This window comes from Equus quagga, chromosome 8, assembly GCF_021613505.1.
Source record: "Equus quagga isolate Etosha38 chromosome 8, UCLA_HA_Equagga_1.0, whole genome shotgun sequence".
Classification (NCBI taxonomy): Eukaryota; Metazoa; Chordata; class Mammalia; order Perissodactyla; family Equidae; genus Equus; species Equus quagga.
This window is the reverse complement of record NC_060274.1, coordinates 125,136,146-125,163,978: the sequence shown is the minus strand read 5'-3', so window position 1 is coordinate 125,163,978 and position 27,833 is coordinate 125,136,146. Positions and strand designations below refer to the sequence as shown.

The window sequence follows — 27,833 nt, the reverse complement described above, 5'->3', positions numbered from 1 at the left end:
CACCTCAGCATGGCCTGATGAGCAGTGCTAGGTCCACGCCCAGGAGCTGAACCGGCGAAACTCTTGGCTGCTGAAGTACAGCGTGTGAACTTAACCACTCAGCCACGGGGCCAGCCCCTCTAAATGTTAACTTTCTATCATAGCAACTGTTGATAGTTCCTATTTATGCCAACCTGTGCAAGGCCTCCTGTCCTCAAATTTCTGAGATGGTCCCATACAGTGTATTCTAAATACAAGCAACAAGTCTTCTGCCTGGGCCATAGGCTCTTGGCTGCCAAGTGCCCTGTACTTGGGAGGAGGAGATGACAGACTTTTGATTTCACAGATTTTGACTCTCTCTCTCATCTCCCAAGTACTGCCCAGTCTCGCACCTCCCACTTCTGCCAAACTGGAGCCTTCAGATCCCAAGCTTCTCTGGTCCCGCAGGGCCAGTGGCTCTCTTGCCAGCATCCTCTGAGTACCTTCTAAATGCAGGCTTCGTATACCTTGGTAATCAGAACCCTGCCATCTACTTTTCAACTTCCAAAAAACATTGCTGAATTCTCATCTATGATGTCTGTTCTTTATCTTCATGATTTAAAAAGTATTATACTATAATTTTAGTGATGTCACAAACGGGAAAGTCAAACATAAAATTCCATGTTTTAACCAGAAGCCCAGTAATTTGGTCCTTTTGTTTTCTATTTCTATCACCACCACCTAGTTTAAAACTTACACAATGTCATACTTGGATTACTACTAAGACCAAGTTGGTCTCTCTATGCCTTTGATTCCTTTCCTGTGTTAATCTCATTTGGTGTCCAGATTAATCTTCCTAAAACTTGTTTACATCAAGTCATTAGTTCTCAAGTCATATATCCATCTCTGTGGACCTACAACATCTTTTTTATTTAAACAAGTGCAAACTCAGCTGGTATTCAAGGTATCCAACCTAGTTAAACTAACCAGCTCATCTAGTCATTCTTATATTATCTACTCAAGCTAGCCAACACCATGTCCTCTAAAAGTGCTACTTCCCACTTTCACTTTCATCTTTCTCCCTCCAGCAAAACTCTCAAGACTTTCATCCCTTTTTTCCTCCTTACCTATACTCATCCTTGGAGGTCCACATAAATTCTACTATTCAGGAAATTTTCCAACCTTGGCGGTGTAAAATCTTTCTCCCTCCTCTGCAATATGAGCTATCCGCACTACCCACCATATCCTTCCTAATTAACGAAAGGAGACTGTCAGAATCTCCCATCGTAACTATTCCATCAAACACGGACATGTATGGATCCTCCACTTCATTTATGAGGTATTTGAGATAACTTATAAGAATACCTAGGGGCCAGCCCAGTGATGTAGTGGTTGGGTTCGCAAGTTCAGATCCCAGACACAGACCTAGCACCACTCGTCAAGCCACGATGTGGTGGCGTCCCACACAAAATAGAGGAAGATAGGCAGAGATGTTAGCTGAGGGCCAATCTTCCTCAAGCAAAAAGAGGAGGACTGGCAACAGATATTGCTCAGGGACAATCATCCTCACACACACAAATATAATAATAATAATACCTAAAATGTAACAGAAAAATAAAAAATATAAGCCAGAATAAATATCTACAGAACAATAAAATAGGATACAAAATTACAACATCCAAGGCATAATCCTAAAATTTACCTAAGCAAATTGACCTATGAATTATTAGAAATAAACATATTACACATTTGGAGGGCTAGCTGCCAAACTAGTTTTGGTTTCAGAGTATTTATCTTCAGCATTTCTAACAGCATTTAGGTAACAGAACCAACTGTTAAGGCAATTCCTATTTCTGACTAAAGTGCAAATATTATCAAAGTAATCAAAGAAAAATGAATTTTCCTACTGTCTCTAACAAAGATGCTTATTTCCAGATCACAGAGGAACAATTACAAGTGGTTAGCTAGAAGCTAAAAATGATACGATGCCAGGAGACCATTTCTGTCCACTCACAGAGATGTTTCAGAGCAAGTTCTCCATAGGTGGCTAGGAGACACAAATGACATGTGGATGAAAGGACATGTACTTTGCTCTGGGCCTTTTTGGGCTTCTAAAATTTAACAACAGGATTGATTATCCAAAAAACAAAAATTAGGGGCTGGCCCCATGGCTGAGTGGTTAAGTTCGGGCACTCCACTTAAGCGGCCCAGGGTTTCGCTGGTTTGGATCCTGGGTGCGGACATGGCACTGCTCATCAGGCCACGCTGAGGCAGCGTCCCACATGCCACAACTAGAGGGACCCACAACTAAAAATATACAACTATGTATTGGGGAGATTTGGGGAGAAAAAAGGAAAAATAAAATCTTAAAAAAAAATTACATTTTAAAAACCCCCCAAATGGATCCACTCTTGAGTTCATGTAGTTTTTCCTATAAATAGTTTTAATCCACAAAACGAGTAGCTGTGTCCAACTGCAGAAGAGCTCAGCCTAAAGCCCGGCTACTCCTCACATGAAATACTGGCCAGGGGAACCCGTACCTGCCTTTTTCTTCAAGAGGAAACAGACACAAAGTTTATATGGAAGGTACTAACAGGCGTATACTTTTGGAGGAGTAGTGGGCCAGCTTTTACAAAAGAAAGGCACCAACTGTGCTCTCAATCCAGGCTGAGTCAGCAGAAAGGCAAGGACCACAGCCTACACAGCCGGCTGGGACAGACCCTGCGGAGTTCTGACGACACACGATCTTCACTTCGTACTTGTTTATCTTAGCTCTAAACCAATTACACTATGTGGGGAAACGTTATCAGAAAAGGAAAACGCAGAGTGTTAATGTGTATCAGGAGCTGCCGGAGGGAGTCATATACTGAGGGGACCCAGTCCTTGCTCACCCCTCACTGGTGTGAGACCTGAGGAAAAGGCCCCCCTGCAGTATTTCAAGGGCCTCACCTGGAAGGGCAGGGCGAGCCAGGTCCCTGCAGGACTCAAGAGCTGCTCTCTCAGTCGGAGCCGGGCTCCTCCTGCTGCTCCCCTCCCCGAGACCACACTGACACCGGCCACTCCAACACAATGCGTCTTCACAAATCACTGACTTTGGCTGACGAGTATAAAAACTGAATAAACATGACTAAAATTTAGAAGAAAAATGATCACATCTAAAATTATTTGTAAAGCAAAAACCATTAAAATAAATAGGAGGTAAAGTTAAATATAGCAATTAAGAGCAAACGAGGAAAAGAAAAAGCATCAAGAGGTAAAAATAAACTAAAAATCTAAAAGGCCATAAAATAGAAGCTTCAGTCAGCAATCAATGGGTTAGTTTTACACTAAGGCAGTCAGAATCTAACAAACCCTCATATTTGACTTAAACTCTGAGGTTCCTTTCAAAAGGTTCCCTGGGAGAGGTCCTCTGGCAACACAGCCCCAAGCAGAGGGCAGAGGACCATGTGAGTGGCTGGCTGGGGTCCCCGAGGTCTGCCCAGGCCTCTCACGTGACACACGGGCAGGTGAGGCAGTGGGGTAGCCTGAGTAAAGAGCCCAGCCAGGCCCGCCTCCAAGAGAGGTGACAACTCTTCTGTCACCCGGAACCATTTAATCATTTGCCAAGGCTTACGGTTTGCATGACTGGTAGGGACACGTCGCCGTGAAAGGGGTTGCAGCAGATGCAAAGATGTGCAAGGCAAAGTCACACAGGCTCATCTTTCTATGGACGCTGCCCGAGCGCCCTCCCTGCCGAGGTGCAGTGAAAAGACAGTCCATCTCCTCCTGTGAGCATGGCTGTACACCTCCCTGCCAGACAAAGGGGGGCTGGCTACTAAGGGAGGACTGCTACGGAGGGAGGACTGCAAAGAGGGGGGACAGCTATGAAGGGAGAACCGCTACAAAGGGGGCCCACCATGAAGGGGGCCCACTACAAAGGGAGGACCGCTACGAAAGAAGGACCACTACAAGGGAGGACCGCTATGGAGGGGGGCTGGCTACAGCGGGGTTGGCGGGCTATGGAGGGGGCACGGCAAACGCCATAGGGAAAGGCAGCTGTTACCTCTTGTTACCCCACAGCACTGCCCTTGTATCTAAAGTAAATACATTTGGGAAATCAATTTGCACCTTTTAGTTACTGCCAAACTCAAGCCATTTTCATTTTCTAAAAGAAAAATAAATTCAATTTAGGAAGCAAGAGGAAACAGAAGAGAACTATTTGCTACTATCACTTCTTACACAACTGGAACTTACAGGGAAAATTTCAACAACTGTATCATAATCATCTGGAAAGACTCGGCACTGAAAGTTGCATCGAAATACTTCCTATCTTCACATGTCAACAAATGCACCACCTGTGCAAATCGGCAAGAGCAGCAGGCCCACCTACCACTCCATAAAGTTATAAAAGAATCCAGTTCTCTCCACGCTGTGGGTAGACATGATTCTGAAAAGGAATATTCCACATAAATATATTCACATCTAATAGCATATTTCAAAAGCAAAGACTGCCAGCAACTGATTGTGATTAACTATAAAATTTGTTTAAAATGCTCAAAGTACTCTGAGTGTATATACATCATGAATCAAATTTAGAAGAAAAGAATCTGAACATACCATATTTATCCAAATAAAAACAAAAAAATCACTTCTAGAGGTAACTACGCAATATAATTATAATTTCTATGGATTCTCTCTCAAAGATAGATACCATTTCTGAATCTTAAAAACCATTTTAGGGTCAGCCTGGTGGCACAGTGGTTAAGTTCGCGCCCTCTGCTTCAATAGCCCAGGGTTCACCGGTTCGGATCCCGGGTGCGGACCTACACACTGCTTATCAAGCCATGCTGTGGCAGGTGTCCCACATATAAAATAGAGGAAGATGGGCATGGATGTTAGCTCAGGGCCAGTCTTCCTCAGGAAAAAAAGGATTGGCAGCAGATGTTAGCTCAGGGCTAATCTTCCTCAAAAAAAAATTAATAATAATTTTAAAAACCTATTTTAATAGTACCAGGTTAGTAGTGAAAGGTAGAGACAATTTTGCAAGTGAGTATAACTAGGACTTACATTTGCAAGAGGAAAATAAAAAGCTAATACACTATTCTAAAATGCATGCTATAGTGAAAATCTAGAAAGCACAGAAGATCATTTTAGAAACATTATCTATAAGCCCAATACCTATGGAGAGCCACTTTCAGTACTGTGGTATATAAATTTTTTGAAAAGTAGAGAGGGTGCACTGGGGGTTTATAGTATACATACCACTTTATATCCTGCTTTCTCCCTTATTACGAACATTATCTTATATCAATGAATATTCTTCAATGTATTCTGAATGGCTGTTTATGGCCATTAAATACCAAATCCTTAGTGCTGAAGATTAAGGTTTTTTCCCATTGTTTCCTATTAATAAAATATTCTGAAAACCCTTGCATTTGAATACAACTATTTCCTTAGAAGAGTTAAAAGTTTAAAAAAAAAAGATCACTGCACCAAATTACATTTTTATGTCTTTATATTTCTAAATTTCTCTCCAGAAAGATCACAGCACACTAACACTTCTACCTGACGGCAGAAGCTGCATCTCCCTCCACTCTTGCCAACACTGGCCATAATCATTTCTTTGAAACTGTTTTCAACCTGAAAGGTTAAAAAATTTTTGTTTTAATTCTCCATATCTTTAGTAATTATGAGGTTGAACATTTTCCCATATGCCTACTCACCATCTGCATTCTCTTTTCTGTGAACTAGTTAGGTCCTTTAGAGCCTTATACTAAAAGTATGGATAAATATATGTATATATGAGAATGGAAGTTTATATTTGGAAAAAAACATAAAATACTTTTACATGTTTAAGCTCATTTGATATAAGCCATGCTCATTAGATGAGCAAAATCAGATGAATGTAAGACTCCTACATAACAAGTACAAGATGAGGAATGTCCAAATACATTCATTGGACTAGATGGCTATTTCAAAATGGACATGGATCATCACTCATCTATTGTGGAAACCATTTGTTACCCTTTCTGTTTCATCTGCTTTTCTATGAGATTTTGAGCTTCCATAAAGGAAAGAGAATTCTGCAGCAGGCAGGCCAAGTAGAAAGGCTGCTGTCTGGAGTGCTCCCCTTGCACCCACAGCTCCTACGGAAGAGACGGAGACAGGCAAGGCATGTCAACCTGAAGAATGACAGCAGCAGCTGCAACATGACTGCACAGCTGGCAGGTGCTGAGCAGCAGCAGGACCAGCGTGTCCCAGCGTGTCATCCTTGCAAAGCATAAGCTGCAGGCTGCCGAGGGCTCAGCAGACTCGCTCGGGGTGGAACAGTGCCTCCGCCCCTGTGATGTAGACCTGGTCACAGAACCTCCGGACAGATGAAACATGAACTCTGAGTGTGCTCATGTTATAACTTACTGAGAGCTAAGCAGCCAAGGCTGGGGAATATGAATTTGATCCTTAGTGTAGTGCTTGGGGAAAAGATAACCTTGAAAAAACAGGCTAAGAACCCAGAGTAAACTAATTCAGCTCACAGCACTACAGGGAGAAACAGAAACTTCCAAGATTATGAGAATGTATGCAAGCAGACAGAAAAAAGAGAGAGCCATCAATGGGAAAGTTTAAACTGATTCCTAGGGAAGCTCACATGATTTGAGGTGTATAATGGCCACAGAAACAAAGAATTTTGACCTGTAAGTGAGGGGCAGGTAGATCTGGGGCCAAGCAAAACCAAACAGAAACTTCAATCAGGTGGCCTGAGGTCTAGACTAGATGGGACGGCTGCTCTCAGTTAAGCCACAGGGACCCTCACATTGTACGGCACTCCCTGCATAAAGTCTGCTCCACCAGTCAGGACCATTCTTGTTCTGAGCCAGGCAAGATGCCTGAAATATAATGGTGTCAATACAGTGAATGAGAAATCTCATTACTTATTTCAAGTTCAAAAGAAAGAAGACCCACTATTATTTATCCACCTGCATAAAAAAACAGTTGCTGCATTCTAACTATACATATGTAGGACACCATAGAAAATCAGAACTGAACAGAAGTAAACAGACAGACAGTGGGGAGCAAGGGCTTAAGGCTACAACTTCAGAAGAAAGATGAAGCCTTGGTGAAGCGGCTGGAAACAAGGTGAGTGAACTAGGTCTTTCTGACTGCAGATGCTCTGGGACTTTTTTTCTTCTTCCCTCAAATTCCCTTCTTTTTCTTTCGCCACTTTGAGTTGAAAAATCAAGAAAAATGTTTAAGCTGTATAATAATCCACCTTTTTGTAAGAGCAACCATAAATGCCAGAGGTTCCTAAAAGCTCTAAGAGTATTTGTTCCACATCCAGAAGTCGGTTACTTTCTCTAGAAAACACGTCACGTTTCTCCAGGATGAACCAAGGGTAAAAATCTAGCTGTGAGCTACGAGCTAGAACTACGGGAAGAAAAAGGATCCCTTTGGGCCTCTTAACCAGTTTTCTCTCTCCTCCCTTTCTAACCCATTTCCCTTCCCCAACTACTGATGAGGCAGAGGGGTGAGATGCACAGTCTGCTCCTTTTTCCCAAGATCAAAAGCACCTCCTAACCTGAAGTCACCTTCCAAGTGCAGGTGTTAGATGTCACTGAAAACCACCCTGTAGGAGATTATTTTAAATGGCAACACAGCTAAGTGGTTACATGGGAGACTGCATATACACCCATAAGAGAAAATCTGTTTAATAAGTATTACGCAGGCCAGCCCCAGTGGCCTAGTGGTTAAGTTCAGTGCTCTGCTTTGTCAGCCTGGGTTCGGTTCCTGGGCGGAGACATACACCATTCACCTGTTGGCGGCCACACTGTGGCAGTGGCTGATATACAAAACGAGGAAGATTAGCAGCAAGTGTTAGTTCAGGGCAAATCTTCCTCAGCAAAAAAAACCCCCCAGAAAACAAAAAAAACTGTTACACAAACAGGCTAGGATAAAACAGCAGTAATGGCAACATACAGTTTCACAAAGTATTATATCGTGCACGACTTAAATGAAAGTAAAGATGTGCTCTAGAGAAATACGTCAGGTGACTCAAAGTTGTTCTACTTTTGACAATAACACTGATACTGAAAATGCAGCTGGGGGAGCATAATTTTGATTTTCAATAATTAAATTAATAAATACAAGTAGACATTCCACTATTTCATCTGTATCCTACAAGATAATATATTAAGAGTTGATCACAACACTCTTCTTTGGAAGTTCATTCGGAAAACATAGAAAATGCTTTGAGAAATGTGATTCATTCAAATACAAATAGTGGACAATGGCAGTTTCTAGATTGAGACTACTGTACTAAGAATTTTAGTACCAGCATCATCATTTATCAATGGCTGCTGTAACAATTAGGCAAGTCAAACTGAACTTTCTGAGACCACGTCTCTGACATCAACAGAAGAGGGTTACTGCCACGAACCCTCGGGAGTGATGTAAGCCTTAAGTAAGACACAGACGGTTCCCAGCACAATGCCTGACACACAGACTCAAACTGTAGCTATGATTTCATAAATAATATCTAAAGGATTAAAGTCAGATATTTTAGTTCAGACTCTCCACTCTTAATAAATGTATTTTCTTGGACAAAACTGGACAGAAAAGAATAATACTCAATTTTAAGAGTGGCAGTCCTAAAAAAATTAAAATCGCAAGTATCAGAATAACTACAAATGATAATTATTTGTAGAATAAAATAATTCAGTAATTGCTGCAAGTAGACAAAGTCTTTACTTTCTCAGAGTTCTAAGAGCAAAACATTCTATTGGGCAAAGGATCAATCTGATTTAGTCAAAAATTACCTAGTAAAGCAACATGGCGGAGTGAGCTCACCTGGGACTCTCTCCCCACCAAACTACTAACCAAAAGCACCAACTGCTTTCCAACCAAAAAAATCCTAATAACAGAAATTGTCAGAGATCCACAGCAGCCTAACAACAGAGGGCGGAGAGGCTGGAGCTGCCCTCGGAGGAGCTGGAATGGGGTAAAAGAGAACTTTGCTCCCTCCCCTAGAGACTGGAATCACTGCGGTGGGTGAGGGAGCGAGCGGGCAAGGGGCTGCACATCCGGGGATCGTCCAGGACTCCCAACGCCCGTGCAGTGGAAACCCTCTAATGGGGGAAAGCTTTCACATGAGGGGACCCCAGCAAGCCAAGGCCCCAGGAAACCAGAGAGCGAGAGCTGACAGAAATCTAGGTCTGTGCACAAGAGAAAGTGCCCCTCTTCCCCCAACCTGCACTGCGCACAGCCATGGCAGCTGAAGGTGGAGGGCTCAGAACGCGCGGCTCTCGACCCCCTTCTAGTGGCGACAGACTGTAACTGCAACCGAATAATAGCATCATGCGCAAAAACCGCTCCTCTACCATTCAGCAATCTATAAAAGCTCCAGACCAGAAGGAAAACAATAAAAAGACAGACATATGTCCTGAGGACTTGGAAATAGTAAACTAAGCGAAAATGAATTCACAATAGCTATCATCAAAATACTCAATGAGGTACAGGGAAATGTAGAGAAACAAGTCAACAAGTTCTGGAGTTATTTCACACAAGAGATTGAAACTATAAAGAAGAATCAGTCAAAAATACTAGGGATGAAAAATACAATGGATCAGATAAAACAGAATATGGATTCCTTGAGTGCCCATGTAGACACCCCAGAGGAGCAAATTAGCATAATCAAAGATAGACAGGCTGAATGGCTCCAGACAGAGGAAGAAAAAGAACTATGAATTTGAAGAAAATCTCAGAGAATTAGCTGACTCACTGAGAAAATGTAACTTAAGAATTATTGGAATTCCTGAGGGCATGGAAAAGGAAAATGGAGCAGAAAGTGTGCTTAATGAAATAACAGAAGAGAACTTCCCAAATCTAGGTATTGAGAGAGAAATGTGTGGAGGAAGCTTTCAGATCTCCTAGATTTGTCAATGTAAAAAGACCTACTGCAAGGCGTATAGTAGTAAAAATGGCAAAAATTAATGACAAAGAAAGAATACTCAGGGCAGCAAGGCAGAAGAAAATAACCTACAAAGGAACCCCTATCAGACTTTCAGCAGATTTCTCTACAGAAACCTTACAACCTAGGAGAGATTGGAATGACATATTCAAAACTTTAAAGGATAAAAATCTTCAGCCAAGAATACCCTATACAGCAAAAATATCCTTCAGATATGAGGGAGGAATTAAATCTTTTCCAGACAAACAAAAGCTAAGGGACTTGGAAGCCACAAGACCACTGCTACAAGAAATCCTCAAGAAAGCCCTCATATCTGAAAAAAGAAAAAAAGGCAGAAAGGGGTCACAAAACATAGAGTAGGGAGATAAATAGAATCAGAATAGGACAGCAAATATTCAACTATAGCATTAGGATAAAGGGAAGGAAATCACCAAAGCAAAGACAATCTTATCACTCTAACCACAAACTCACAACACAAGTTGGAATAAGAGATGAAAATAATAACTTAGGAGGAGAGGAGGAAAGGGACTGACTCAGTCTAGGCTAAGGAAGTAAGAGACCACCAGAAAATGGACTATGTTATACATGAAATTCTGAATACAAACTACAGGGTAGCCACTGAACTAAAAAACAGAACAGAGACACAAAACATAAATAAGGAAAAATCTAAGAAACCCAGCATAAGAAAATGCAGAAGTCAATGGGTAGGCTAAAACACACAAGATGAGAAACAAAGGAAATGCAGGAAAACCGGAAAATGAGCGAGAGAATGACAGCATTAAGCCCTCAGGCATCAATAATCACCCTCAATGTAAACGGACTGAACTCTCCAATAAAAAGACACAGAGTGGCAAAATGGATTAAAGAACAAGATCCAACAATTTGTTGCCTCCAGGAAACACACCTCACCTCCAAGGACAAACACAGGCTCAGAGTGAAGGGGTGGAAGACAATACTACAAGCTAACAGCAAACAAAAGAAAGCAGGTGTCACAACACTTACATCACACAAAACAGATTTCAAGATAACGCAGGTAAAGAGAGACATAGAGAGCCAATGTATAATAATCAAAGGGACACTTCATCAAGAAGAAATACCGCTTATAAATATCTATGCACCCAACACAGGACCACCAAAGTTCATAAAGCAACTATTGACAAACCTAAAAGAAGATATCAAAAATAACACAATAATAGTAGGGGACCTCAACACCCTACTCACGTCAATGGACAGATCATCCAGACAGAAAATCAACAAGCAAACAGTGGAGCTAAATGAAAAGCTAAAACAGTTGGACTTAATAGACATATATAGAACACTTCATCCAAAAACAGCAGAATACACAGTCTTCTCAAGCGCGCATGGAACATTCTCAAGGACAGACCATATGTTGGGGAACAAGGTAAGCCTCTACAAATTTAAAAAAATTGAAATAATACCAAGCAACTTCTGCGATCATAATGCTATAAAGCTAGAAATTAATTACAAGAAAAAAAGCTGAGAAAGGCACAAGGATGTGGAGACTAAACAATATGCTATTGAACAAGCAATGGATCACTGAAGAAATTAAAGAAGAAATCAAAAAATATCTGGAGACAAATGAAAATGATAACATGCCATACCAACTCAAATGGGATACAGCAAAAGCTGTATTAAGAGGAAAATTCATCACAATACAGGCACATCTTAACAAACGAGAAAAATCCCAAACAAGCAATCTTAAACTACACCTAACTGAATTAGAGAAAGAAGAACAAAGCCCAAAGTCAGCAGAAGGAGAGAAATAATAAAAATCAGAGCAGAAAGAAATGCTATTGAAACAAAAAGGCAGTAGAAAGGATCAATGAAACAAAGAGCTGGTTCTTTGAGAAAATAAATAAAATTGACAAACCCCTAGCCAGACTTACAAAGAAAAAAAGGGAGAAAGCTCAAATAAACAAAATCAGAAATGAAAGAGGAGAAATAACAACAGACTCCGCAGAAATACAACGGATTATAAGAGAATACTACGAAAAACTATACGCCAACAAAATGGAAAACCTAGAGGAAATGGATAAATTCTTGGACTCCTACAATCTCTCAAAGCTTAGTGAAGAAACAGACAATTGGAACAGACCAATCACAAGGAAAGACATTGAAACAGCAATCAAAAGCATCCCAAAGAATAAAACCCCAGGACCAGATGGCTTTTCCAGGGAATTCTACCAAACTTTCAGAGAAGATTTAATACCTATCCTTTTCAAGCTATTCCAAAAAATTAGGGAGGATGGAACACTTCCTAACACATTCTACAAGGCCAACATCACGCTGATACCAAAGCCTGACAAAGACATCACGAAAAAGGAGAACTACAGGCCAATATCACTGATGAACATAGATGTAAAAATTCTCAACAAAATTTTGACAACCCGAATTCAGCAACTCATCAAAAGGATCATACATCATGATCAAGTGGGATTCATACCAGGGACACAGGGATGGTTCAACATCTGCAAATCAATCAACATGATACACCACATCAACAAACTGAGGAATAAAAACCACATGACCATCTCAATAGATGCCAAGAAAGCATCTGACAAGATCCAACAGCCATTTATGATAAAAACTCTGAACAAAATGGGGATAGAAGGGAACTACCTCAACATAATAAAGGCCATATATGACAAACCCACAGCCAACATCATATTCAATGGGCAAAAACTGAGTGCCATCCCCCTGAAAACAGGAATGAGACAAGGATGCCCTCTAACACCACTCTTATTTAACATAGTACTGGAGGTTGTGGCCGGAGCAATTAGGCAAGAAAAAGGAATAAAAGGAATCCAAGTAGGGAGGGAAGAAGTGAAACTCTTGCTGTTTGCAGATGACATGATCTTATATATAGAAAACCCCAAGGAATCCATTGGAAAACTTTTAGAAGTAATCAACGACTACAGCAGAGTTGCAGGGTATAAAATCAATTTACATAAATCAATAGCATTTCTTATACTCTAATAATGAACTAACAAAAAAAGAACTCAAGAACACAATACCATTCACAATCACAACAAAAAGAATAAAATACCTCGGGGTGAATTTAACTAAGGAAGTGAAAGACCTGTACAACAAAAATTACAAGGCTTTTCTGAAAGAAATGGATGACGACATAAAGAGATGGAAAGACATTCCATGTACATGGATTGGAAGAATAAACATAATTAAAAAGTCCATTCTACCTAAAGCAATCTACAGATTCAATGCCATCCCAATCAGAATCCCAATGACATTCTTTACAGAAATAGAACAAGGAATCCCAAAATTCATATGGGGCAACAAATGACCCCGAATTGCTAAAGCAATCCTGAGAAAAAAGAACAAAACGGGAGGCATCACAATCCCTGACTTCAAAACATATTACAAAGATACAGTAATCCAAACAGCATGGTACTGGTACAAAAACCGGTGCACAGATCAATGGAACAGAATTGAAAGCCCAGAAATAAAACCACACATCTATGGACAGCTAATCTTCGACAAAGGAGCTGAGGGCATACAATGGAGAAAAGAAAGTCTTTTCAACAAATGGTGCTGGGAAAACTGGAAAGCCACATGTAAAAGAATGAAAATTGACCATTCTTTTTCACCATTCACCAAAATAAACTCAAAGTGGATCAAAGACCTAAAGGTGAGACCTGAAACCATAAGGCTTCTAGAAGAAAATGTAGGCAGTACACTCTTTGACATCAGTATTAAAAGGATCTTTTCGGACACCATGTCTTCTCAGACAAGGGAAACAACAGAAAGAATAAACAAACGGGACTTCATCAGACTAAAGAGCTTCTTCAAGGCAAATGAAAACAGGATTGAAACAAAAAAACAACCCACTAACTGGGAAAAACATTTGCATGTAATACATCTGACAAAGGCTTAATATCCATAATATATAAAGAACTCACACAGCTCAACCACAAAACATCAAACAACCTGATCAAAAAATGGGCAGAAGACATGAACAGACATTTCTCCAAAGAAGATATACGGATGGCCAATAGGCACACAAAAAAATATTCATCATCACTGATCATCAGGGAAATGCAAATCAAAACTACACTAAGATATCACCTTATACCCATTAGAATGACAAAAATAACTAAAACTAATAGTAACAAATGTTGGAGAGGTTGTGGAGAAAAAGGAACCCTCATCCACTGCTGGTGGGAATGCAAACTGGTACAGCCACTATGGAAAACAGTATGGACATTCCTCAAAAAATTAAAAATAGAACTACCATACGATCCAGCCATCCCACTACTGGGTATCTATCCAAAGAGCTGGAAGTCAGCAATTCCAAAAGTCCCATGCACCCCTATGTTCATTGCAGCATTATTTACAATCGCCAAGACGTGGAAGCAACCTAAGTGCCCACCAACAGGTGATTGGATAAAGAAGATGTGGCATATATATATACAATGGAATACTACTCAGCTGTAAAAAAGAACAAAATCATCCCATTTGCAATAACATGGATGGACCTTGAGGGAATTATGTTAAGTGAAATAAGCCAGATAGAGAAGGACAATATCTGTATGACTCCACTCATATGAAGAATTTAAAAATGCAGATAAAGAGAAAGATTTAGTGGCTACCACGGGAAAGGTGGAGTTGGGGGTGGGCACAAAGGGTGAAGGGGTGCACCTACAACACGACTAACAAACGATAATGGACAACTGAAATTTCACAAGACTGTAACCTATCATTAACGCAATAAAAATTAAATTAAAAAAAAAATTACCTATTAAGAAATTCCCCAAAGACAAATCAGCAACAATTCCCTTGGTGTCTGCCTTAGCTCCCCTGTTTTTCCACACACCAGAAATCCAACCAAGCGCCTTGCCTCACCATTGGAATCATCATCTTCAGCTCTATTGCTTAAAAGAATTAAAAAAAAAACTGTCATACCTAGCAAGCCACAACTCTCTTGAATGGAATAATATCCTCTAATCTGCAAAGATTCTAAGCTCCTTAAGAGTGTTCTATGTATCATACGACACAGCAATTCCTCATCTACATTTCTACCCAAAAGAAATGAAAACACATGTCTAGACAAAAACTTGTACACATGGGGGCCGGTCCCGTGGCCAAGTGGTTAAGTTCGTACGCCCTGCTTTGGCGGCCCAGGGTTTCGCCGGTTCAGATCCTGGGCGCAGACATGGCACCACTCATCAGGCCATGCTGAGGCAGTGTCCCACATGCCACAACTAGAAGGACGCACAACTAAAAATATACAACTATATACCGGGAGGCTTTGGGGAGAAAAAGGAAAAATAAAATCTTTAAAAACAAAACAAAACAAAACTTGTACACAATAATCATAACAGCACTGTTCATAAGAGCCAAAAAGTGGAAACAACTCAAATATCCATCACTGATGAATGGATAGACAAAATGTGGTATATCCATATGATCCAGCACGAAAAGGAATGATGTACTGACGCATACTAAAACAAGGAGGAAGCCTGAAAACATTATGCTAAGTGAAAGAAGCCAGTCACAAAAGGCCACATATTGTGTGATTCCATTTATACAAAATGTCCAGAATAGGCAAATCCAGAGAGACAGAAAGTAGCTGAGCGGTCGCCAGGGACTAGGGGTATGAGAGAATGGAGAGTGACTGCTAAGGGCTACAGGCTTTCTTTTGGGGGTGATGAAAATATTTTAAAACTAGAATAGTGGTTATGGTTGCAAAATTCTGAACGTACTAAAACCATTGCACTGTACACTTTAAAAAACGGTAAATCTGGGCCAGCCTGGCGGCGTAGTGGTTGTTTGTATGCTCCACTTCAGAGGTCTCGGGTTCACAGGTTTGGATCCCGTGCACGGACCTGGCACTGATCATCAAGCCATGCTGTGGTGGCATCCCACATAAAACAGAGGAAGACTGGCATAGATGTTAGCTCAGTGACAATCTTTCTCAAGCAAAAAGAGGAAGATTGCAACAGATGTTAGCTCAGGACCAATCTTCCTCACCAATAAATAAATAAAAATAAAAGGCGTAGTAGTTTTAAAAAAAGGAGTAAATCTTATGGTATGTGAATTATATCTCCATAAAGCTGTTATGTAAGTATTCTAGAGTGTAAATGTTTATATATATGAATATGTGTACACATATACAATAAATTTTAAATTAATTTAGAGAGAGTTTCACATTTGTTTAAATTCACGTTAATTTTAAGATTGTAAAACATTAGCACAGTTGAGGGCATACTGGAATATCACATAGCCAAGTGTGACAATCAGATACAGATTAAAGATTTAAACTTAAATCTCCATTGAACTAGCAACTTTAAACTCCTAGAACCAGCAAATCAGTAGCAATCTGCTCTCTAGTGAGCTCGCTTAAATTTCAATTTCTTGTATTTGAAGGAAAACAGAAACTCTGAGTATTAAATTGTCTCTCTCAGAGCGTGTAATAGAGAACAGAAGCTACATGTTTTATACCCTCTTAACTGCTGCAGCATACAGCACAGTCCCATGCACATGGCACAGACCACACAACGAACGCATGAAATACGTTTTTAATACCACATTTGTAAAACAGGGCCATTACAGTAAAACTTTTGCTCTATGTGGTAATCCTTTAGACGGGGGTCAGCAAACTTTTCCCATAAATGACCAGATAGCAAATACATTTGGCTTTGTGGACCAGAGCATTTCTGATGCAATAACTCCACTCTGCCCCGCAGCATGAAGGGAGCCACAGATAACACAGAAACCAATGCTCCCCTGCTTTAACCAGTGCTGCCCAAGAGAACTTTCTGCAACGACAGAAGCAATCTATGACCTACTGAGCACCTGAAATATGGCTGCCCCAACTTAGGAACTGAATTTTTAATTACCTAATTTTAATGATTTCCAATGTAAATAGCCACACGTGGTTAGCAGCTACTGTGTTGAACAGCACTGTTTTAGACTACCAACTAGCCAGTTTCACCTCTGTTCAAAAAACTTAAAAAGAGTAAATGAGTTAATTTTTAAAGCTAAAAATGAACCCAGTGATTATATTACAGGATGAACTGGAAGGTGAAAACATGAAGTAAATTTTCTAACAATTCACACATCATACTAGTAAATAATCAAAATTCTAAGCAAATTAATCTCAGCTCAAGCAGTAGGATACGTGTAGAGTTCCATGTATCTGGATTTCGCCATACTCTGTCTGGTATACACTTGCTGGATTCCAGCTCTGAGGTCGTCCCAGATCTGGTCAAGGCCGATCTGCTTCAGTCCATGGGGATTCTGACTCCTGTTTGATGACATTGTGAGTAATATTCTGAAGTCGTCCAGCGCAGCAATCCTTATTCAAGGTACAGCTAATTCTCCATTAGATGAAAATATACAGTATCATTCCAAATTTATTCACAGCAGCTCAGAAAGGATGTCCTTTACATGGAGAGAATGAAATCTCATTGCAGGCAAACCTGAAGAAGAAACAAAGGGAATTAATTCTTTCTCAGCATCCTGGGGTGGGTCATGGGGTGCCTGCCACACTGATAGAAATACTCTGTCCGCAGGCATTAGCAGGCACCACTCTAATCCAGAGATTATTTTTCTATCAGGAAACACACTCATATTATATGGTCTGCACATAGAAATATGCTTACTTAGACATTTAATTCAAATCATGACTATTAGTGCCCACAAGGAAAGCTGAGCAAAACTCACAGAAGCACAGTCAGCACGCCGCCTTTCTTTGCCTTCTAAAGGCGCCAAAACTTCAGCTGTATTACTTGACCTAGGTAACAGTTAGAAAGACAAACTTGAAAGAAAAAAGGCAAAGAGAATTCCCAGAAAGAGAAACACAAGTAGCTGATAGGAAAAACCATTTAATCTCACTAGTTATCGCTGAATTTTACTAATTTTTCACTTAGCAGTTAGTGAAACGCAAATGTTAGTGAGGCTGAGGGTGAAGGGAAACTATCACTCTCTTTTTAGAAGGGAATTCGGCAAGAGTTGCCAAAATTTAAAATGTACTCTGAATTTCGGGAGACCTGGGTTTCAAGCTCAGCTCCACACCCACTAGGTATGTGGTCTTGGGTAAGTTACGTAACTTCCCACTTCTCAAAGCCTGAATTTTCTAGTCTGCAAAACAGGGGCAAAACATTTTCCTCAAATAGTTGTGAAGTTTAATTAAGGTAATGTATGTAAAATATTTAACACATAGTTAATGCTTAACAAATGGTAATGGCTTTTATTTCTAAGTGCATGAAGTTACTGCAAAATATAATGTATAATGCTTCAGGATTGTGGATCCACAGATCAAGCATCTTAGCTATTAAAACTGCATTAAGTCAGTACTTCTCAAGATGCGACATTACAGACATACTTTAAGGATCACCTACGCACAGCACATCAAAATGTGGAGGCTCTTAAACAAGTATTTCTAGTGCAAAATTAAGAAACAGTGAGTTATTTTAATGGCTTCATAAAATAAATGTCCTTGGGAGGTAAACAGTATCTGGAAGAGTGAGAAGGGGTTGTCAAGACCGGCCAGTTCAAGTCTGAGTTACCTCAGCAAGGAATTCAGCACATCCCGCATCTTCAATGGCAAAGGCACATTAAAGTACAATGTGGGTCACACCTGCGGACTAAGTATAAACTCCTGAAACCTAAAGCACCTCTAATATTTATAATCTGCGCTAGGGGACAGAATATTTTATGAAACCACAACACCATTCCTGATCCCGCAAATATTTTATGTCATATATTCAAATACGTATGTCCGAATGTGGAATACAAAAATATCTAACACAAGAATTCCATCATGTTTTAAGGAAACTAACTACTCAGCAACCATTCTGCCAATGTTTCCGACATATAATTTCCACCTGCCTTCCCTTTCATCTGCCTGGGGGGACCACACCGACACTCCGCTTGATGGTAATCAGGGGCTTTCAGATTGGCAGCCCCGCCTGATGGCGTCACCTGTGTAAACCCACACCACCTGCCCCAGCACTTACTTAATTTTCCCCTAAGGAGAAGTTAGCACTTAAATTCCCGACTCACAGCTAATTCTATTTCAGATAAGCTTTCTCATATCCAGTTAGATGCTCTTTTACTCCTTTTTCTTTTCTAATTTCTACCAGCAACTGAGAAAAATGTTCCACTTTCCCCAACTCTATCTTTTTCTCACCATAGCATTTCAACTGGGTACCATAAAAGTCATTTCAATTATGATCGATAAGCACAGTAGGGGGACACAGCAAACCTTCCTTCTTCAAACCTCCTTGTGCCCGAGACTCACAAACGTTTCTCTCCATCCCAGATTTCCTCTCTCAGGCCCGGGCCTGTATATATATCCAAGTGCCAGTTCACCTCTTCTCCTCGTGTCTTAAACGCAACAGGTCTACAATGAACTCTGGATCTGCCCCCAAACTCCATTCTCCACCACTGCTGCCCATCTTAGGAAGTGGCAACTCTCTGTATCCAAAAATCAAGAAACCAGGACTCATTTCAGTCCACTCACTCGTTTCAGTCTCCTCTCCCAATAATCGTCATCATCGTTGTCTCTTACCGGGACCACTGTTTTAGTAGTCTAAACTAGACTCCCACACCTCCCAGGATTTACACCACTCCCCCATCTATCCCTCACAGAGCACTTGAGTATAAAGTTGTAAATGTGATTAGCTTGTCATCCTGAGAGCAGTGGGGAGCCAAGGTGGTCCTGAAGCAGAGAAACCCTACTATGGCATCATCGGATCTTTGTCTCCTCATTTTCCTCCTACAGCCCTCTCCCTTCATCCCTTGGGTACACAGCCACACAGCCTTCCCCCGGTTCCTTGCACATGCCAGTCTCCTTTCCACTCCTGAGGATCTTTGCATTTGCTGCTGCTTCGCCTGGAAAGTTCCTCTCCTCCTTCGTTAGTTGTAGCCATACTGCTAGCCAAGTAAGACTTACCAGGGAACTCCCAGACGAGGTTGAGGTTCACCCATTTCCTGGGACTTTCCCTTCTTAGCTCATATTCAAGGTTGCAATTCCACGCCTGTCTTTACCATAACTCTCTCACTTCACTGGTGAGGATCCCTATGACCCCGGGCAGAGAGATCATCTCTTTTCTCACCACAATAGCTTGAGAACCTAGTTCAGAGCCCAGCACATAGCTCAATCAATGTTTCACATGAATAAATAAAAGAATAAATTAAGGAATTAAAAAGCTATATGTTTTTAAAGGATTTAGAACATGCAGACTTGCCCCAAATCCCCCTTTAGAATCTCAGAAAAATTCTACCTTCTTTCTTCTGAACACTTTCCTTCTAACACTAGATTTTAGGCTAAAATTTATTTCTTGCTGTTTCATTTAGTAATGCTTTATATCACCCTGGTCATTGCAAATGTATATGTATTTTAATATAGTGTTTAAGCAGACTTATGAGAGTTACAGAAATTTAATGACCATTAGTATTTATTTAACAAATATTTAGTAAGAAACTACCAGGTGCCAGGCACTGTCCTCTGCTCTGGTTATACACTATCAATAGTAAAACAAAATAGACATCGTCTACTTTCATCATACTAATTCGATGGAACACAGCATCTTTCTATGAAGCTAACCCATACATTTCTGGTATATAACCTGCTCGTAAACTGGAAACTTTATGTACCATGCATTTGGGTACCAAAAATATTTGCTTCTAAGAGCCAATTACAGCCACAGACAATTAGAGGTTAACCTTAAAGATGGTTCTGGCTCCTTCTTTTACAGAGGAAGAAACTGCTTCATTGTCGCAGCAGTTAGGAGCCTGGGGTTTGCCAGTTAGGATTCCGGGTGTGGACTTACACACCACGTGTCAAGCCATGCTGTGGCAGGCGTCCCATATATAAAGTAGAGGAAGATGGGCTTGGATGTTAGCTCAGGGCCAATCTTCCTCAAAAAAAAAAAAAAAAAAAAAAAGAGGGGGCTGGCCCCGTGGCCAAGTGGTTGGGTTCGCGCGCTCCGCTGCAGGCAGCCCAGTGTTTCGTTGGTTCGAGTCCTGGGCGCGGACATGGCACTGCTCGTCAAACCACGCTGGGGCAGCGTCCCACGTGCCACAACTGGGAGGACCCACAACGAAGAGTATACAACTATGTACTGGGGGGCTTTGGGGAGAAAAAGGAAAAAATAAAATCTTAAAAAAAAAAAAAGAAAGAAAGAAAAGAAAAGAAAAGAAACTGCTTCAAAGAAGCAATCAAACCTGATCAAGATCACAGTGCTAGAAAGCGGCAGGACCACAGGTCAGAGCTCTGGATTCTCAAGCCAGTATTCCCCAGTACTCTAGTCTGCTTTTTAGGTTCTTTCGTTTTTAAGGCAATACACAGGGAAACCACTAAAAGAGCCATAAGGAAAAAAAAAAAAGATTCACCAATTATCTATTAATTAATCTTAGAAACCCAACCAGCTCCAAATAAAGGAGCTCATAGGGGCTAGCCTGGTGGTGCAGCAGTTAAGTTCGCACGTTCCGCTTCTCGGCGGCCCAGGGTTCACCAGTTTGGATCCCGGGTGCAGACATGGCACTGCTTGGCAAAAGCCAGGTAGGAGTCCCACATATAAAGTAGAGGAAGATGGGCACGGATGTTAGCTCAGGGCCAGTCTTCTTCAGCAAAAAGAGGAGGACTGGCAGATGTCAGCTCAGGGCTAATCTTCCGCCAAAAAAAAAAAAAAAAAAAAAAAGAGCTCATAATTTGAAAGAGCTAATAAATCACTCCTAATTGTATCAATATTAAATCTATTCAAATATTTTGAAATTTAAGAAAGCTAAATTTTTTAAAAGCTTCACATTTTTTTAAACTAAGAAAAACACTGCAAATATCAGAACAGCATGAAGGACAAAGTTGATACCACTTATCATACCAACACCCCCCACCACAAAGTTAAAATACAGCAAGTGAAACGGTTAACGTGGATTTTCCCTTACCTCCACTGTCCTAGCTCAACATCAGGACACACATGTTCCTTACATGTCATCTCCCTCATATTACACTTCTGACTCCAGTTACCAGTCTTACTCTCTCAAGACTCACTGATACTCTGAGATCAAATACAAGTTTCCACGTCAAGGTTACTTTATCACACACATTTTGTGTCTAGTTCTATGCACGGAAATTTGGTGCCACAGCAAATCTCAACTTATATACAGAATATGCTGAAAATTAGCAAAATATTCTACTCCTGCTTTTACGTACTTTGTTTTCTCTTTCAAACTACCCATTCCCTTTTTCTAGTCGTCTCCACTGAGTATCCAGAATTCATACACAGTTGACTGAGGTTCTCAAAAATTCACATCCTTATTTACTGAACTGAGACGTTTAAAGAGGACAACCTTATCTTATATTTTTAATATCCCCTAAAGAACCTCACATTTATATACTTAAACATTTATCACTAACATTACAGCAAAGAAATCTAGAACTAAATCTAAAAGGAAACATTACAAGCAGCACATCAGGAAAATGACCTTTTGGTCAGGTCACATGCTGACAGCCACAGCTGACCTGCTGGTCTGAGGCTGGGCTCCCAGGCCTTCCTGCTCCCACTTGGCCAGGCAGCTCTCTGCAGCCGAGGCAGGTCCCAGAGGAGCTGACAGCTGGAGGCCATCTGCTAACCACATTCCCCACACTGGGAGCCAAGTCCTTCCCTGAAGGGGCATCTGGGTGGGGCACCTCCATACTTAGAGTGCCCAAATGGACACAAGATGCCCTGGTAATGGAGTTTTCCATCCTAGGGTGTGTGTGTATGTAATCTGCTTATGCATCACTCAAGTGTTGAATGAATTAAACTGACTGTAAAACTGCTTGGAGTAATATACAATACAGGTGCCCATAAAAGACTGACTTATCTGTCAATGTTGAATTGTCAGAAATATACCACTTTGCAAAGCATATACCCTCCATCTCATAACCAGGCCATCCAAAACTATCAATAGTCTTAAGCAGACTTCATGAAATGTCAGAGAGGTTCAAATGGTTTTTAGCTTAAGGGGTAAAAATATTTTCCCAATAAATCACATCACATAACCCAAAAACTGAGGAATTCCAAAAAGCCGATAGATATTAAAAACAAAACTAAATGACATACATACTTAAGAAATTAGGTAGTTTTCAAAAGTACCCTGGTATGAGACCCTTAGATGACAGGGTTTACCAGCTGTGGTCATGAAGATCCAGGACTAACACCGACTCCTCACATTTGCTGCTTCCCCTTTCAGAAGCACAGGCCGGAGCCAAGGAAACCAAGGCACAAAGTGCAACCGATCAGGACAGGCACCACCAGCAGAGCCAGCTGCACCTTCTCACACTAGCCACTGGCTCATGAAGCCTGAACACACACCAACACACGCACACACACACACTTCTCCTCCACTCTCCTCTCTCCCTGGGAAAGGAAGATAACGGAATGGAACACAAGAGTCAAAATAAGCAGGTCTAATGGGAGAAGGGAGGGCGTATGTTTAAGGACTTGTCTCACAGAAAGACTGTGTTGTTGCAAAGACATATGAAAGCCAACAGAATCAATATTAAATGAGCTATCTAACAATTCAAACTGTGAACTAATCAAACAGCCTATTTCTCAAGATTAACGGTGCATAAGATTCCTTCATTGAGTAGAAATGTGAGCTAACTAAACGACCTCCGAGAATCTTGAAAAATACATCCTTTTTAATATTAGTGATTCAGAGTTTCACCAGTAATGAAAGGGTTTTTTAAAAGAGCACTTAAAACAGTCGTCGACTAAACACTAATTGGAACATCAACTGAACAGAACATCAAGGGAATCTGGGAAATGCTAGCTTTAGTGAAGTTAAATACTTTATTTTGTTTGCTACAAGACTTCAGAGGCCTTCATAAGCGAACATACCTTACGAATTTCTGTCAGAAAAACAGCACAAAGCATCCCGTCCTCAAACTGACTTGGCCATAGAGTATTTTTTTCCTGACTATCTCTCAGGACTGGTTTTTCAAGAAAACTCTGTTTCAAGGAACAACATAGCTTTAAAAAAAAAAGGATAAATCTCCGCTGATCCCCCCTGATTCCTGACTCTCCTGGGATCAACCATTTGCTGCTCTGCAACTTTTTTCACTTGACAATGAGACATCCTCACTCCACTTCATGAAATACACCTCACTTTTTGTGAGCCATATAATATTCTGTTGATCCTCAAACCAGTACCCTGCTAAAGAGCTTCCAGGTGTTTACTTTTTAACACTTCTAAGTAAGACTGCAACAAGCAGCCTTCTACGGATTTCTCTTTTGCTGACTTGCGTGTGTATGATAAATACCTCGATGTATCTATAAATGGACTATGGAACCATCTACTAGGACAGGACACATCAGAGGAGAACAGATTAGTGGGAGGCAGTTTCCCTCTGGACATGGTGAGTCTGAGGGGCTTGTGAATCATCCCAGGAAGCTGGACGGTGGAGGGCTAACCTCTGACATGCCCCACTTGAGGCGGGGAGCCAGAGTCAATCAGAGAAATTACAGAAAGAGATGGGCCACACTGAGACCTGAGGAACATTTAGAAACTAACTAGATGATGGGGAACCCACAGAGTTTGTACCTGCAACATTACAGCCAAAAACAATGAGAGGACCCCTATCCTGAAGGCCAAGAGACGAAAAGGCTGTGGTCGGCTGGGCTTCATCATGGTCACAGCCATTTATTTCTTGTATGATCTTGGCTAAATCACTTAATATTGGGGGGCGTGGGGCTCAGGATTAAATGAGGCAACACAGTGTAACTATGTTAGCCATTATTCTCATCATCATGATGATATCTGAAATACAGCTTCCAGCTTTAGTTTTATGTAAGTCACTAGTGACCTCAGCAAGGAAAGTTTCACTGTGGCTTTCAGGGTAGAAATCAAACTAAAAAGATCAAGAGGAAGAGAAATGTAGACAATCTTTAAAATTTTGGCCATGAAGAAGTGAAGAAAGCTGGAAGAGGATATGAAGCCCAAGCAAGGCTCACATGCCCTCATTCTCTGTCTCTAGAGAAAGAATAAGGGACAGAAGGACAGGAGGCTGTGGCTGGAAGTGGGATGTCAGATCAATGACTCTGGAAGTGGTGCAGGGCGGATGGTAAGGCCTATGCTGGGCCAGGCCTAACAGCAACTGGAACAGAATGGAGCCCAAGGAAGCGAGAGGTCAAGGTCCACGTAGAACTTGAATCACCTAAGAGAATGGATGTTGGGGAGCGGACAGGAAGACTCAGAGCTGGGTGCCAGAGCGCCCAATCAGTTTCTGAAATCCAGCAGTGAGCAGATGAGCACTCCAGGAAGAGAATTAGCAGAGCCCCCACCAAGTCTGTCTATGGCTGTAAACATTGGAGGGTACGGACCCCCCTTCAACCTGAAGGCTCGTGCGATGTGGGCGAAGATCAACAGCCACTCCTTGGCTTTAAGGAGCCTTAGTCTTTGAAGAAGGGCAACGAGGTTGATGAATGTGCACAGAGATTACAGAGGACTTTGCTATTCATGGACTAGGACTCCAGAAAGCTCCATGAAGAGAGGTGAGGAAAGAATGGGGTGAGTGGGGTAGGGGTTTTGGTCAGAGAGGCTGTACCCCACAGCTATGGAGGTGTTAGTTCAGAAGATGGAGGATGACCTGAGGGTCTGCAACACTGACCATGGGGAGAGACGGGGGATTTAAGCCTCTAGTTTCAGACAGGAGGGCAGCCTCCACTTTACGAGACTCGGCTGTGGCCCTCAGACTGGACTACAGGCCAAGTATTTCCTTCACCACATGTCTAAGCAATTAAGCTTTGTGCATTCTCTTAATGTATTATTCCCCTGACAATTCCCAAATTTAGAACAGACAGGGATGAAAATTCTTAAGACTTGAATGAACATAATAACTGCTTTTCTACTCTAGGAGAGAAATCTAGAACTTTTAAAGTAATAAGAGAATTCTCTCCCTTCCTCAATTTCACCTCAAATACTCAAAAAATCCAGATATCACTTTTGCCTATGAATGCAGTCCTGATTCCTGTCTCCATTTCTATAAATTAAGACCAAATACATCTAGCAGATGCTGTTGCAGAAGCCAATGCCGAGGAGTGTTAAACAAAGCAAGAGAATTCAAATCAGAATTGTTGCAGGAATGCAAGAAACAAGGTTTTCCCAAAAAAGACTATCCATAGCTGCTTCAGTTATGCTTTTGAAAAATGTAAAAAGAGAAACACAAAGCAGAGGCTTAAAATGCTACAGTATTTTCTAAAACTAAAGTCTGTATTAGAGTTAATGAAGATATAGTTAAAATTCACTATTAGAAAATAAGATGAAATTTAGCTTTTCTAGTTTAATAACATTTTAAATCTGATCAATTTAAATGATCCTGGGTATTGTTCAATAAACTAATTACTTATTTTCTAACATTTGGTTAAAGGTATGCACAACACTCTGGCTTTTACTTGCAGTGTGGCCCCTAAGATGGGAAATGTACAGGAAGACACACGACTGAGACCTAGAGAAACTTTCATGTAGGTAAGTACACTAAGAAACATGCAGACACCAGCATTTGCTGCACTGTTTATAAGAACAACCACAACAAAAACCCCAAACCTGGAAACAACCCACATGTCCACCAAGAGGAGGATTCACAAATAAACTGTAGGATAGTCACACAACAGACCACACACAAACTGAGTCAACTTTAGCTACACACTTCCACACGGATGAATTTTAGAAAGTTCTGAGTGAAAAAAGTGACAGAGGAGTATATATAGTATAAGACAACTTTTATATATAGATTAAAAAAAAAAAAAAAGAGTGCTCCTATGAAAGGTGAGAGGGCTAGCAAACCCCTGGGCAAGAATGGGAAGACACTGTAATGCCCCATACAACACAGATCTGCTTAAGGCACTGACCACCACGGACTTACTATGCGTATGATAAACAAACAAAAACACCATACTTGTTAGATATATACTCTTGTGGGTGAAATGACAGGATGGCTGGAATTCAAAATATTGAAGGAAAAAAGCTAAGTGATGAATAGGTACACTGTAGTTTCTATTTTCCATTAATAAAAAATTCACAAAAAACTCAGCAAACCTACACAACATATGAAGTAAAAATAGAAAGAAAAGCAAGAAGGATACGGATGTAGAGTAGAGACGGTATTGGAAAGAAGCACACAGCCACAGGGAGCTGCACAGTACCGGAGACAGTCTATTCCGGAAGGGGAGGAAGTGAGGTCACTGCAGCAGCAGGGTCTCATCTTGCACACTTGGAACACACTGTTAGGTTTTACTATGATCCAGTTGATACATACAAAGCAAAACAATTCAGCAGATTAAAGGATACTCAATGCCGTTTAGGACTGAGACTGGAAAGCTCCCAAGCTGAGAAATTCTTAAATTCCACTAAAGTTTTAAATGAGTGCAACACCTGAAAAAGTGGATGACTCAGCCCGCTAGGTTTGAAGTGCACAGCTGAGACAGGCTGGCACTGCCCAGCAGGAAAGCTAAAGCTTCAGGCTACACAAACCGCACCGAGTCCTGCACCAAGTCTCAGTAACAGACGTCTACAACTTCACTTTAGTCATCTCTGGAGCAGGAGCGGCCACCAGCAGCAGGGCCGGCCTGGCGCTCTCCTACTTTGCCTGGATGACAGTGGCCACGAGACTCTCTGGACACTCAACTCCAAGCTGCTCCTGAATCCAGCTCTTCGTCCTCCTCTCCTTTCCCTAGATCTTACAGAGGCCACAAACTCACGTGTCCAAAACTGAATGTCTCCCTCCCTGCCTTTCTTTCCATCTTGGTTAACAGAAGCCTCAGTACCCAACTCAAAATAATCCTGGAGGCAATGGAAGCACCATCTTCATTTCTAACCACCACACACTTTCTCCTAATTACACGGACCTCACCCTTCCCAGGCCCTCTGCGTGGACTTTAAGGGTTAAGCTTAGCCTCCTGACTGG

General features: G+C 41.1%; 1 protein-coding gene and 1 pseudogene across 1 annotated transcript in view; one reads left to right on the top strand and one right to left on the bottom strand.

Moving 5' to 3' along the window:
* The window catches only part of CUL1 (cullin 1), a 112,082-nt gene that overhangs the window by 60,470 nt on the left and 23,779 nt on the right, over positions 1-27,833 (bottom strand). The window contains exon 2 of the mRNA XM_046669318.1: positions 17,058-17,358. Coding sequence (XP_046525274.1) covers positions 17,058-17,197 — 140 coding nt within the window. The 5' untranslated portion in view covers positions 17,198-17,358. The remainder of the gene's footprint in view (positions 1-17,057; positions 17,359-27,833) is intronic.
* LOC124244324 (uncharacterized) lies at positions 26,681-26,828 on the top strand (annotated as a pseudogene).